Source organism: Mesitornis unicolor, unplaced genomic scaffold, assembly GCF_000695765.1.
Source record: "Mesitornis unicolor isolate BGI_N332 unplaced genomic scaffold, ASM69576v1 scaffold9289, whole genome shotgun sequence".
NCBI lineage: Eukaryota > Metazoa > Chordata > Aves > Mesitornithiformes > Mesitornithidae > Mesitornis > Mesitornis unicolor.
In genome coordinates this window covers 381-13,860 of record NW_010206507.1, presented here as the reverse complement: position 1 = coordinate 13,860, position 13,480 = coordinate 381, and the positions used below count along the sequence as shown (strand labels likewise).

At 37.6% G+C, this 13,480-nt stretch overlaps 1 protein-coding gene across 1 annotated transcript in view; it reads right to left on the bottom strand.

Moving 5' to 3' along the window:
* LOC104535845 (protein kinase C-binding protein 1-like) overlaps positions 1-13,047 on the bottom strand; it is a gene marked incomplete at its 3' end in the record, with an annotated part of 35,166 nt that extends 22,119 nt beyond the window's left edge. Inside the window, exons 1-2 of the mRNA XM_010191775.1 lie at positions 12,972-13,047; positions 3,184-3,254 (exon numbers count right to left, since the gene is read on the bottom strand). Coding sequence (XP_010190077.1) covers positions 3,184-3,254; positions 12,972-12,985 — 85 coding nt within the window. The remainder of the gene's footprint in view (positions 1-3,183; positions 3,255-12,971) is intronic.
* Positions 13,048-13,480: the final 433 nt, after the last annotated feature.

The window sequence follows — 13,480 nt, the reverse complement described above, 5'->3', positions numbered from 1 at the left end:
ACACATTAAACAATGCATGTTTCAGTTTAGCTTAAACTGAACTGGAATTAATTTACAGCAATTAAAATTAAACTGCTTATACTAAAACAAGAATGTTCATGAAGAGGTCTGCATCAGGCTAATCGGTTTTAAACCAATTTAATTGCTTTTCCTACAACTTTCTTTAGACATGGCCTCACACGAGCTGTACAAACACTGTAGCAGAGCAAATGAGGTTACAAACTTGCAGCATATCAGCTTCTCCAGGACAAGTGAAGTTAACCAATACCACTGCTTCTCAGACCATCAGAAAACCCAGACCAACCAAGAAAAGCTGTATGCGACCCTTAAGGGTTTGTCTATATAGGGACAATTTTCTCATCTACATCCTTTCTAAAACACACAAAGCAAAATTCTGATCAAGATTAATGTTAAAAGAGGAAACATTGTTACCACTACCCCACCAGTTTAGAACCTCACTGCACTTTTTCTACCTTACCTTGAGCATAACAAGGGTTTTAAAATTCTGGTCTGACTTTTCTGCTACAGAAACACTGTGCTGAAATAACAGAGAAACTTGCCTCAATCCAAATAACAGAAGTCCAGAAAGACTGATTCTAGCAGGCCTATAATATGGTCAGCTCTCATACTAGGCAGATGATACATATGATCCTTTTACCTTCTATGCAAAACTACATATTCGACTAGTATAAAGTTTTACCACTACTTCAAAGATTAGGTTGGGAATACAGGATGGTTTATAGACAAGTCTCAAGATTTCCTTACAACGAACATCACTTCTTCATTGAAAAGAATATATACCCGTAAGGGCTTGTGGGTGGGTGGTTGTTATTCTTGCCCGTAGAAAGGTACTTGCATATGTTATGGTCGAGAAAACATTTTGATTGATTAAAGTAGTTAAAATAGTTAAAGTAGGTGTCTGCTTAAACTGCAAAGTTAAAGCTAAAGTTACAAATATATGTGCCTAAGTGCTTAGAGAATGTATGTACAGGGATGCCTGGCTTGCAGGGAGTGACGGGTGAAAGAGGAGCTTCTGGAAGCCCTGGACCACAAGGGGATAAAGAAAGAACCTGGTGGTAAAGATGTTGATGGTATTCCTGGTCCAAGAAGAGAGGCTGGACCCCTGGTACCATGGTCTCCCAGGTACATACCAAGTGCAGGATAGTTGTGATAAGGCAAGGATTAGGTCACAACTCTTCTCGCTTCTGTATGCCAAAATCAGTGAGGGCAAAATCATGGTAAAGGGCAAATTAAAAAGCAGACATTTTGTGCATGTTTGTATAATCTTGTGAAATCGCTTTGTTAGGAATGTATAAATGAGCTATGAAAATGTATGGACTTTGGAGCACAATTGGAGAAGCTATACTCTGTGTCTCCCCAGCGCTGCGATAAAGTACCACCTGCTTATCTGCAACTGTGTAGATCAGTTTTTTTCTCGTCGTGATTGCAACCCCACCAACACATAGGTTTCATCAACATACATGTCAAATTTAACAAATCAATTAAAGCAAATCAGTATTTAGTTAAATAAATAAAAATTCCATTAGTATTATTCAATTAATTCAACCTCTTAAGTTTTATCTTTGCTGTGGTGATGTACAAAGACCGTTCAGATCACTCTCACTGGTGTTTAAAACACGAAGAGTCCTACTGTGTGCAGACCAGTGACTTCCACACAATGACAGCTTGGGCCGATCTGGACTAGCACTGTGGTGACTACCAGACTCATAAATGGCCTGTTGACATTGATTATGTCAGAGTGACAAAAGTAATAGTTTAGCTCACTTGAAGCACATGAAATTTTTACTAGTATTAGTATGTGTGCCAACATCTTTCTAAGGAGCAATGAAGGTGAGATCTCATGGGCATCTAAATGCATCTAATAACGCCCTTTGTCTTTTACATTGTGTTCTCATACTCAAACTGGTCACTACAACAGCAGAAACATGTTTCAATTTTGTAAGTTGGTTAGAAAGTTCAAGTGGCTGGGAACTGACAAGGACCACAAATGAAGTAAGGCTGGGAGCTTATCCCATTCAGCAGCAATCATTAAAGCAAGAAAAAAATAGTTTACTTTCTGCTGGCTTCGAAAAACTGAAATATGGAGATAAGCAAACATCAAAAGCAGTCCAGCAATGGAGACTGACATGCAAGACCAGAAGCAGAGAAGGGAGAAGGAGCAAAAGGAACAAGTGTCTCTCTTCTGATGTGTCAGATTATATCTACTGCCTCATCTAAGCATACCATGAAAACTAAAACAAGAAATTGACTGTTCATTAGCACAAATGAGACCTAAATGCAATTTTATAACCATGTTATCTACCTCAGTTACCCTATTAAAAACTGAAGGAATGAAGATGATCTGTACCATGCTTTTAAGAGAATTAGATCTGCACTTTGAGACTTAACTAGACTTACAACCCCTGTAGTCAAAATGTGAAGAATAAGTGGGAATGTGCCAGAATTTAAAAAGGATGATAGTAACCATCGCTGTCATTTGAAAAAGACTTTCAAGTAAACTCAGCTGCAAGTGCAAAAGGAAATGGACCGGCAGTCAATCACAATGCACTGGAGTAAACAATTATGTGCAAGTATTCTGACTGAAGAGCATTTCTGTTCCCGCACTCCAAGTGACACTGGGAATATTTACACTGATATAAATGGTTAAACATTTGGTTTTCTTTAAACTGAGAGGTAACATTTGCCTATAGTAACTCATTCATAGTGAAAACTCCAGAAAACGTAAGGACAGAAATTCTCAGTAACATGCAATTCCAATTTTTGTGGAAAGAGAAATGTTACTATGCTTATTCTTGCGAAAATTAGGATTCATTACTGTAGGAAATACTGTAGGAAATTACTACTACTATTTTCTCCTACAGTGGAAATCTAAAAGTACTTTAAAGGAAGCCATGATAAGTGCAATGATACAACAGACTGAAGTTTTTCATCATTTAATCTAAGTCAGTTATTCATAAACAAGAAACAACAAGGGGCGAGACATACAATGAAAACCAAGCAAAAATTAAAATACTTCCTAGTATACAATAGTCATTGCAAAAAATGCAATGAGTCTTGAGTCTTCACTCAAGAGCAGCTTAAGGGTAGATTACAGTTTCACTACCCTCGTTTACAAATACTCATATGCTGTAGAACACAGATGAATGATTCCTTCTCACTCACCTTTGGATCGAGTGGAGATGTCCATCCCCTCCACCACCTCCTGCTCTGCCTTTATTTCCTCTTCAGCCAAGCTGCAGGATACAAAAAGATGAATTAGAATAGTCATAGATTGTATTATTCCCATGTCTAACTTAATGTACCAAAGTTCAACATAACGCTGTCAGATACAACTGTATTAACATTTCTGACGAAATGAAAGGTTTGCTGTTTGCCAGAGTATACACTGACCAAAACACGTAGAGAAACAATTCAGGTACACATGTATGTTGTATGTTACCAATTACAAAATTAACATTTTCATACTAATGACAGTCTTGTAACGTGTAATGAAGACTATGTCACTGTATGTATAAACTGCATGTGACAGACTAACAGGAATCCTGTTCCTTGTAGCTCCTAATTTAAGGCCTCCATAAACCATGCAGACAGATGCCTGCAAACATTTAAACACTCAGCAGCACCAGTGAACAGATTACCTGAAGCAACAGGTTTTGCAACATAGAACAGCTTGCAAAATTAAAAGGTAACATGCAATTTTAAAAACTATTAAATAAATAATTTCAAGGATTCAGAAAACAGACTAAACAGAAAAAATATTTATAAATTATTGGCAATACAATTCCACCAAATATTAACTATCATTCAGTCTTACATAGACATTTTTAAGTCACTCCAGCCATAATTAAATTACTAAGTAAAAGACAAACTATATATGACTTGCCGATATTCTAATTTCTCATAGTGATACCATTCAAGAAAACACCTCGAAGAATTTGGCTAGTTAAGCCAGTTCAGGGAAGGAAGGCAGAAGAGAGGAAGAAAACAAGAACGGATATTGAGTTACACACTATTTTTGGACATCATAGATGAACGATAAAAGAAATCATATGATGTTGAAGTGAGCTCAAATTCAAAATGATAGACAAATGATGATATGGAGCCTGAAGCAGGTATCATGGTTGCCCATTAATATCACCAGAGTGCAACAGCCAAGCAGATGTAGATCTTTTCCTCTGCATTGACAACTCACTGTCTAGTCTGCTAATTTAAGTTGTTGCTGATACCAGTTTACATTGATATGGCAGTCTGTGAACTATTGCTGCTACGGAGTGGACTGAGATTCCATCCAGACATCCCAGCTCCAGGGACAGCTATTTCTACCATGGAGGCCAAGAGGATAGCTAGAGACCTTTGCTTTAGCCACTGTGGTTTAATCTGCCCGAGACAGCTAATCAGAGCTCGGAAACAACACTGAGGGCTTGGTTACATTTATATTAGAGAAACTCTTCAGTCTGACAAACAGTTTATATTACCAGGGGTTTTGTTACTGGTACAAGTTAATACAGCTTCCTAAACAAAGAAAAACTTACCAGCAGAAGGACTTCTTAGTCCGGTACTTGTCAAAAACTACTTTTAACCTACTATCAGCTACAGGGGGGTTGGGTTGCAATTCCTTTCACATTTCTAAACAGGACAGTTACATCAGCAAAAATTGAAAATACAAACTAACTAACCTTATGTATGGAAGACCCAAAGCTGAGAATATCTATGAACTGCAGAAATCATTATTCTTTACTTGTCATTTGTATTTAACAATCATTTACAAATTAAGCTCTTTAAAGTCATAAAACACTGAAGAGAAGTTCTATTCTACCAGCACCCAGTCTCCCAGCTCATGGAATCTGCTGTTAATTTCAGTAGCAAGGAAAGGCACCCATGCGACCAGAGTTATGGTAAATGTGTAGCACAGTTGACCGTAGCACAATGCTTCTCAGATTTATTTTCCATGGGCAGGTTAAATGCATAACGTAGCTGACTGTACTACAGTGCTCACCGATTTACTATGCATGGGCAGATCAATTATACTGCACATTTGTTACACCTTTTCCCAGAGGGCCTCCAGCAAAGAGGAGCTGGCAGTGTGTTGCAGAAACCAAAACATTTCATTCACCACTTGCCTCTGTCCATTCTCTCCTAAGCAATAGGAAGAGATGGGCTCATGGGATGGGTTCATTGTTCTCTTCCCATGTTGCATTGCTTTTTCTTCCCCTCTCCCCTTATAAAATCCTACTTAATATCACCAAACTAACAAACTCCATATTTTTAAGATATCATGTATACATGATCAATAATGCACACAGGTAAATATGTAGTAATACACACGAATTCTATCAAGACTGAAGTAATTTGGCAGTACACATTACCTGGTTTTAAAACAGATTCTGTTTCAGCCACAGACAAGGACAGACAAGCCTTTACGAGACTCAGGCTGAAGTCTTAAGATCACTTCACACAGGTTGCTACTAAAAAGAATGGTTTCCCCAATGCCTAACCTCATGTTCCAGAAATCATGCTCACTGAAGCTGAAGCAGCTCTGTGATCTAGCTCACTGTGTGGCTGGATGTTCAGAAAGGAGGAAAAGCGAGTGTACCACATGTGGGGAAGGGGAGAAAGAATAATACCCTTTTAGCAGCGGCTCACATTTAAGTTACATTAAAGCAATCCTAACATTCCAGACTCATCGAATCTATCGGGTATTATTTTGTTCAAGTCACCACCTCAGGGGAACACAATACAAGAAAGATACAGTAGCTGCTGCAAGTATTAAAAGAAACAGAGTTGAGAAACAGGTGTGACAGATCAATGCAGCTACACACTAGCAAGCACTGGTCCTACAGACCTGGCCAGAGTAGCAGGGGAAATGCCAGAGCGGACTGGGGATGCTCCACATCTGTAGGTCCAAACCTTGCACTGCCTGGGTGTTACAGGCCTGGGCTTGTACCTATGAGTTACAGCATGTTCTAAATCTATCTCTCCTCATCTAATAAGTTTAATTTAGGAAATTCAGCCTATTTTCTTCATCACTTTTCTGAGTGCTCTCTCAATAGATCAATAGAGACAAGAAAAAACATTCTTCATAAGCAGTTCCAAGACACAGAAAGTATCTTGACTTGACACATCTCTGATGCATCTCATAAAAGATGCCTGAAGACAGCTTTCCCAAAGATTTGGAGGACAAATGAACAGTCAAAAATGCATTCACCACTTGATACAAAGATACTTCATTTTTCTTAGCAATGGAGGTGCATATATCCTATACACACACACGCACACTGTGTGTCACCCACAGCTGAAACAAAATTCAGCAACTATCTACTACACTATGAAAACTGAGCCTTAGAGGAACAGATCGCATCTCCATATTCTCTACCATAATTAATCTCACTCGGTCTTTTAAGGGCACAAACACTTAGGTACGTAAGAAAATCCCTGAGAAGTTAGGGAGGAACAGTTAAAACAGCGTATCAGACATAGCTATAAAAGATCCTTCATATCCTCAGCTCCTCAGAAGCATCTCCCATTGTTTTATTTGCTGTAATGTATTGTGGTTCGCACAACGTGACACTGTTTGAATGGTGGCAGCGATGATTGTAGTGGCAGTCTTTAAGACCCAAGTTTGTAAATACATGCTAGCAATTCACAGCAAGTTCACAGTAACCTTTCCAGAGCTGACAGATCTTTTCACCTCTCCACCTTCCATCAATATATGCAACATTCTGTAATTGCTTTATAAAGCACAAACTTGCAAACACAGCAATTTCATTAGTACAAGATTTCAAAACAAAAACTCAAGAAAAAGAGGTCCTTAAAGACAGGTACCTTACTATTACCCACAACAAAATAAAAAGAAAATAAAAACCAGCAGCAAAAAAATTATAAACAAGCATCTAGTTCTGTGGAAAGAATAACTCTGTGATCAAATAGGCTATTCTAGAGAGTTTTATTTTAAGAATGCTTTTTTGCAGGGCTTAGAGCTGTTACTTCAGACAGCATGCATTACTCTCATGCCTGTGTACTCTGAATGTGATGCTCTGAGGTTGCAGATCAGAAATGACACTGGTATATACTCAATTAAGTACCTAGGCTAATACAATAGATACCTTATGTCATTCTGAAAGCTATTCCTATTCTTCTTAAGATGAATTAACACAGAGGAACACATTTTAAGAACAGAACTGAAATGTAAGCTTTGCCAGTTTCCCTGTCAATTGACTAGAACACAAATTCATCATTTAAAACTTCTGTACTTGTATTGACAAAACTCACAATAAAAAAGAAGACATTATTTTCTAAAATGTTAAACTAATTTGTTTAATGCAAATCATTTTAACATGTCTGAATGAGGGGAGAAGGGGTGGAAGTGATTCCTTTGGTGACTGCTGGGGACAGAAAGAAAAAAAAGACTGCAGACGGACAAGATTTATTGATACTTAGGTGAAAATGCAAAAAGAACTGCCTGATTTTTAAATATGTTCTCTATTAAAGTGAAGAGAGGGTGTAGGTTTTTTTATATGAAATTCAGTTTTTCAAATTTCAGACCAGTAAATAAAATACTGACTCTTCTGTTTAGGAAAATCATCCCTGCGCTAGTAAGTAGTACTTACCTGAAAAAAAGTACATATACAAAAATATTTAAAGCTGCTCTAACCTACATAAACTATGAAAAGCAATTAAAAGTTGCAGATGAACTGCTGCACCTTGACATTTAACCAAGAAAAACTGACAGATATGGAAAACCACTCGAAACAGCTAATGCCCACATACACAATCCAGATCTGCATCAGGGAATAAACACATTAATTTAAAATCAAGAACTATATCTTTATGGAATTCATTTTTCCTTTTCATTATTAGAAAACAAAACAAAAAAATCCAGTTACAAGACTAGAAGCACTAAAGCTGAATTTCATCCTTTAGATAATTCCTGCCTCTCCTAGATCACATCTGTGAGTAGCAATTCTAAATAATTATTTCAAAAAACTGCATTCAATAAAAATTTGAAAAAAAATATTTGCATGCCATTGCTGAATAAATAGCAGCTTTGTATAAGCACTCACCTATAACAGTCTCTTACTCATCGGTAGCTATGCTATTTATGCAGGATTCTTAAAATGGCGTCTGACAGCACTGCACTGCCTCATTCCTGCACTGGAGCTAAAATGGTAGCAGTTTATTCTCTAACACTATCTCTTGTTTAAACAGCAGGGCTATATTCGAAGCAAGCATCCAAATATCAGAAATAGTAAAGCATGACAAACGGATGCCTGATATCCAAATGTTTAACTAAAAAGGCACAAGATAGGGAGTTTTGCGAAGTCACGGGTTACTAAGGAAATCACTCAATTTTAGATTCACTCTCCAGTCTGAGCTCATCACATTTTACACTTCACTTTACAGAATTCCCTGCAAAATGCTCAATTTGTAATAAGCAATTGGCATACATAAAATCCTTGTTCAGATATCTACATACAGCACTGCTAAAGCTAGTTACTTCTGGGAACAATCAGAGTGTGTGTGTGTGTATATATGTGTGTGTGTGTATTTATATATACATAATTTAAAAAAACATCTAAGTTCTTGTTAAAACCTTATTCTAATTCAGTGTGCATTCAAAACAGCTCCAAAAAAGAGAAAACCAGGGGAGGGAGGGTGATCCTTGGTGTCATACTGTCTTTTTAAGACTACAAACTACAGAGCTGAGGCCCAAGCAAGGCAACCAGAATAGCTATAGACATCAGACACTAAAAACAATTTGAGAAAAATCATGTTTGAAAGTAAAGGTTTACACTGGCTAAATTAAGGATGTCAATATCCTGCTACGGCATGGCTTTAATCTCACAGTATGAAACACAGATGCTCTGACAATTGGCAATAAAGGGTTAACATAAGAATGACAGACTTCTATCAAACAAATAAAACTCAATTCCTATGTAGCTATTTCTAAATTAGACTTTAACCCATGAATACAAGCCACGTCTACTAAAAAATATATTTAAAATACTTTCTAAATACAATTTAAAGGGCCAGGCTTGATGGCCTACTATAGCAGTTTTCAGCCTCTGGTTTGCAGACCCCTCAAAGCCAGTGTGATCCTACTAAGGGGTTTGCAGACAGAAACTAAGGAAATCAAACCCACTCTAACAGGCTTAAACTCACTATAATGGGATTCACGTGGAAAACTACTAGGGATCCACAAGTAACAAAAGGTGAAAATTGCTGTCTACTACATTCTACACGGGCAAAGGTTATATTCAATTTCCAAGATATTTAGGAGATTCAAATTAATACGCTGAATTCCAGACAGAGGAGGGGAGACCTTTTACTGAGATCTGTCACCCTTTAACCAATGATGCTGGAGTGGCACCATTACTATGGAAAACTGACCATGACCTGTCACTTTTCAGCTACTGGATACACATGGCCAATACACATGAAAACTAAAGCAAAAAAGAAAAGCAAAGGAAAGCACACAAACAAAGCAAGCAAAAGTGGTATCACAAACTGGAACACAGCTCAGGAAGATGGGCCAAAGTCTGTGGACACTGATATGAATGGCTAAATTTGTAATGTAATCTACCTATTGATGGTTTTTGAGCATGAAGTTCATTTCATCATGCTCTTCCTTAGGAGCACTGGAGGTCTTCCCCCATGTTTCAATACTCCTGCCTGATGTGAGGCAGGGAAAGGACACAAATGGAGTGGTTTGTACCCTGCATTTTTCTTCATTCTCATTACGTTAAGGAGTTTCATTTGCTTAAAGAAATCACTCGGTTTTTTCCCTAGCACTATTTAGCTTCCAACTAAAACAGTTTGTCTGCAAAGAATGAAAAAGGCATGTAGCTTTTAAAAAGCTACTGTTTTCATCATAATTTATAACCCAGATCACTCCTTTGTTTTTCCCCCACTGCATTCTTTGTCCAGCTAATTACAAATGTAACTGGATGTTGGCACTAAATAATAATGGCTAAGCATATTCATCCTTGGCGATTCAAATTACTCTTTAGTAGCCAGAAATCTTAAAGTGCAATTATATGATTAACTGCTAGTTACATTAGAATAATGGCCATTTGCTACAAGCTGAATAAACCTTCATACATGTCCTGTCTAATTGTGATATTAACAAGATCCAGTCCTGTAAAATTTTGGGTAGAAAGAATACGTGCTTTACCCCTGCATTATCACTGAAACAAAGCCCCACATTCCATCTACCCTGAGCAGCAGCAAAAACGGCACAGAGTGTTTGTTATTATGCAATCTATGAAAGTGAGTGATAACATCATACCTTGACAAAGCACCAAAAATACATGAAATTCTTCAGCTTGGCTGAATTTGCCTTACTTAGATGGAACAAAGATGGTAGAAATTTCCAGAAGGCCTCTCACAGTCTTGCCACTGCAATTGTCAATCTTTAACCTACCCTGTGCTTCCATTGGCTCAAGTACTCCATGGAGCAGCACGATTGGGCTGATCTGTAAAACAACACTGCTGTCTCTACCTTGCCTCAGACATCTTGCTGCAATGCAGACATTTATTTTTTGTGAACTATGAAAGAATTATATTTGAGTGATTAAAAATAGTGGATTTTAACAGACTCACGATGCTATGTTTCATTACATGCACAAGGGCAGCTTACACAAATACGCTTCACTGTCAGCAGTGTGTCTGAAGGTGCAGATTTGAAACGGATCCTAGTTTAACAAAACCTGTGGGAGCCATTTTAATACAAGCTTTCTGATTGCAGATCACTTACTCCTGCTTCCTCATATTAAACAAATATTATATTGTACACTCTAAGATTGAAAGTAAACTGTTAATGTGTATATATTACTGCTAGGAAAATCACGTTCAAATGTGATTTCTGTCTTTTGCAACTGAAGAACAAAAACCAGAATAACTTCTTGACTGTGTTAGCACTTTTATGTATGCTGAAAAATGCATTAAAATTGCATACAAAAATGCCATCACATTAAACTTAGTGGCACAACCCAGCAGTGTTTCAGGTTGCAAACTGAACTAGACATTCTTATAATCTAATCCTTTGGGGGGGGGACACATACACGACTGTTAAGCAAAGTGAGATATTCAAAGTAAGATATTCATACATACAAGTAACCAGAGGTAAATTGCTACATTACAGTGTTATCAAATACATGGCAACCTTCTATGAAAGTTAGCATGTAACTGTGTCTGGGTGCAGTCATCTGCAAAGCTAGCTTAGCTCCAAGTTCTTTCCTGAAATGATGAATGTGCGTGGACTGTTAAAACAAGTGCAAAAACTATATTAAAAGCACAAAAGAGCATCCTTCCTCTGCTTTTGTAACAATACTGGCGATCACTGAAAACCAGCTTGTTAAAACAAGCATGCAAGTGCTACAATTAAAATCTTAATAAAGGACAGAAAATGTTCCAAATTAGTTATAAATCAGGCAAGTTTGTCTGAGATAATGCACTGTATAGTATCAGAAACATATGCTCATTAAGCATTATTTACTTCATACAGTCACTTCATTGCTGAGAACTAGCACTTTCATCACACCTCAAAAGCCTAAGGAATGACAAAAATGCGTTTTACCCTACAAACATGGTAATTAATTATCTACGAACAAACAGCAAGTAGAATATTTTTCACTGGCTTGAGGTAAACAGGAAGTATAAGCTTCAAACTTTAGAGGCAAATTATGAAAAAACAGTGCATTCAAATTGGAACAGTTTACATGTGCCAGTCCCTTAAAATGGACGCTAAGCAAATCTGATTTTTTATATGACTAACCATGAACACTACTTCATCTCCTGGACTAACTGACCCAGTAAAAACAAAATGTTTGAAAGTATTAAAAATGTTCAGAGAGTAGCATGCTGCTTACTTACCAACTGTTCAAGCACCCAGCTCATTTTTCCAGTTAAGAAGATACAACAGGCTGGCAGATTTGGGAATTGATCAAAAAGGAATTTCTTGAAATAATTACGCAGCAGTAAACCAAAAGTTAAAAAAAAAAAGGACAAAAAAGTAAACCGAACAACATGTACTACTGTCATGAACCACGCATGATTTTATATCCTCTGGACTCCACAACACAGAACTGTGGCTGATACAGTGTAAAATAAAAAGGCACAGATAAAAGGTACATTAGTTTATTTGAACGACGTAAAAGAAGAAAGCTAACAGTTCAAAATCATTTTTCATAAAGAATCAGATTTGTAAACAGATGTACTGCTGCATTTTACTGAGCAGCAACCCATTTCCAAAATCTGCAGCATAAAAACTCCCATTCAAAGGAACAAAATATTAACCATACATTGTCCCTCAGAAAGAGAAAAACGTTGAATTAATTACTCCTGCAAGAAAAAAAGTTCAATAATCATTTTAATTTAAGATAAGCTGCATAAAAAACATGATGCAACAGCACACCACCACCTAGGCCCAATATCTACAATCTGCCATTAGCACTTTTTGCTGATGTCTAGGTTTTTAAAAATCCCACATTTTCTCAGAGATAGCTTATCTTAGCCATTCCATTCACTGTTTAGAAAGGTAAACTTGCCTGTTCTTCTGTCTGCCATTATCCCTGCTTGACTCCCTGTAGGGCAGTTAAATGCATCTGCTCCCTAGCTTCCATTTTCTCTTCAGCAAGCATGTGACACAACAGACAATAGTGCTGGCAAACTGCTCAGAGAGAGAAAGCTTCTTTGGAATACCAGGTTCTTGATAAACTCTAAAAACACCATCCTCCTGTGAAGAAGTAGGTATGCCAAGGTTTTGCCAGTCTGCAAAATAAAGCTGTGGCTAATGGCTACTAACCATGTGACCCAAGAAAGCAAATTTAAACAGTTCCAACTTAACAAAGTGCTGTGGTGTGAGTTTTGCACAACAAATCACAGAGAATCACACTCTCAACTCACAACTCACAGGTCCTAGAGGAAAAAAAAATGTAAAAAGTAAGGCTTACCTCTGTGGATGCATTGTTAACACAGTGTTATGTCAATACTTATAAAACATGGAGGACAGGCTCTCAGTACTCAGGCAGAAAGGGCTTGGCACTTCAGCTTGATGATCTGTCTTCCTAATAAAAGCTAATCCCGGATTGGCTACTTCGGTAAATCTGAATGTAAAGCTTCAGGGGATTGGCTGAAACACTTCCTGAGCGATTATCTTTGTGCAGCTCTGGCAAGCAGGAGCCATCCTGTGCATAGAGAAGACAGGCTAAGCTAGGCCCGTTTCAGCAAACGAAACTCGAAAAGAAACCCCAAACGTGCCCTCTCCGTATAAAATACACAGATTTTCAAGCAGAGGGAAGCGATCACAAGCTGCCTGTCTGAGTAAATGTGTCTCAACATGCCATTACTGAAGGCATTTGGGTATTTTAAACCTGAAGGAGGAACAGTGCACACAGGTCACAAAAGCTATTCTTTAGAAACAAAAAGCTAAATTCACTTTGCTGATGTTCTGCAATGTAGA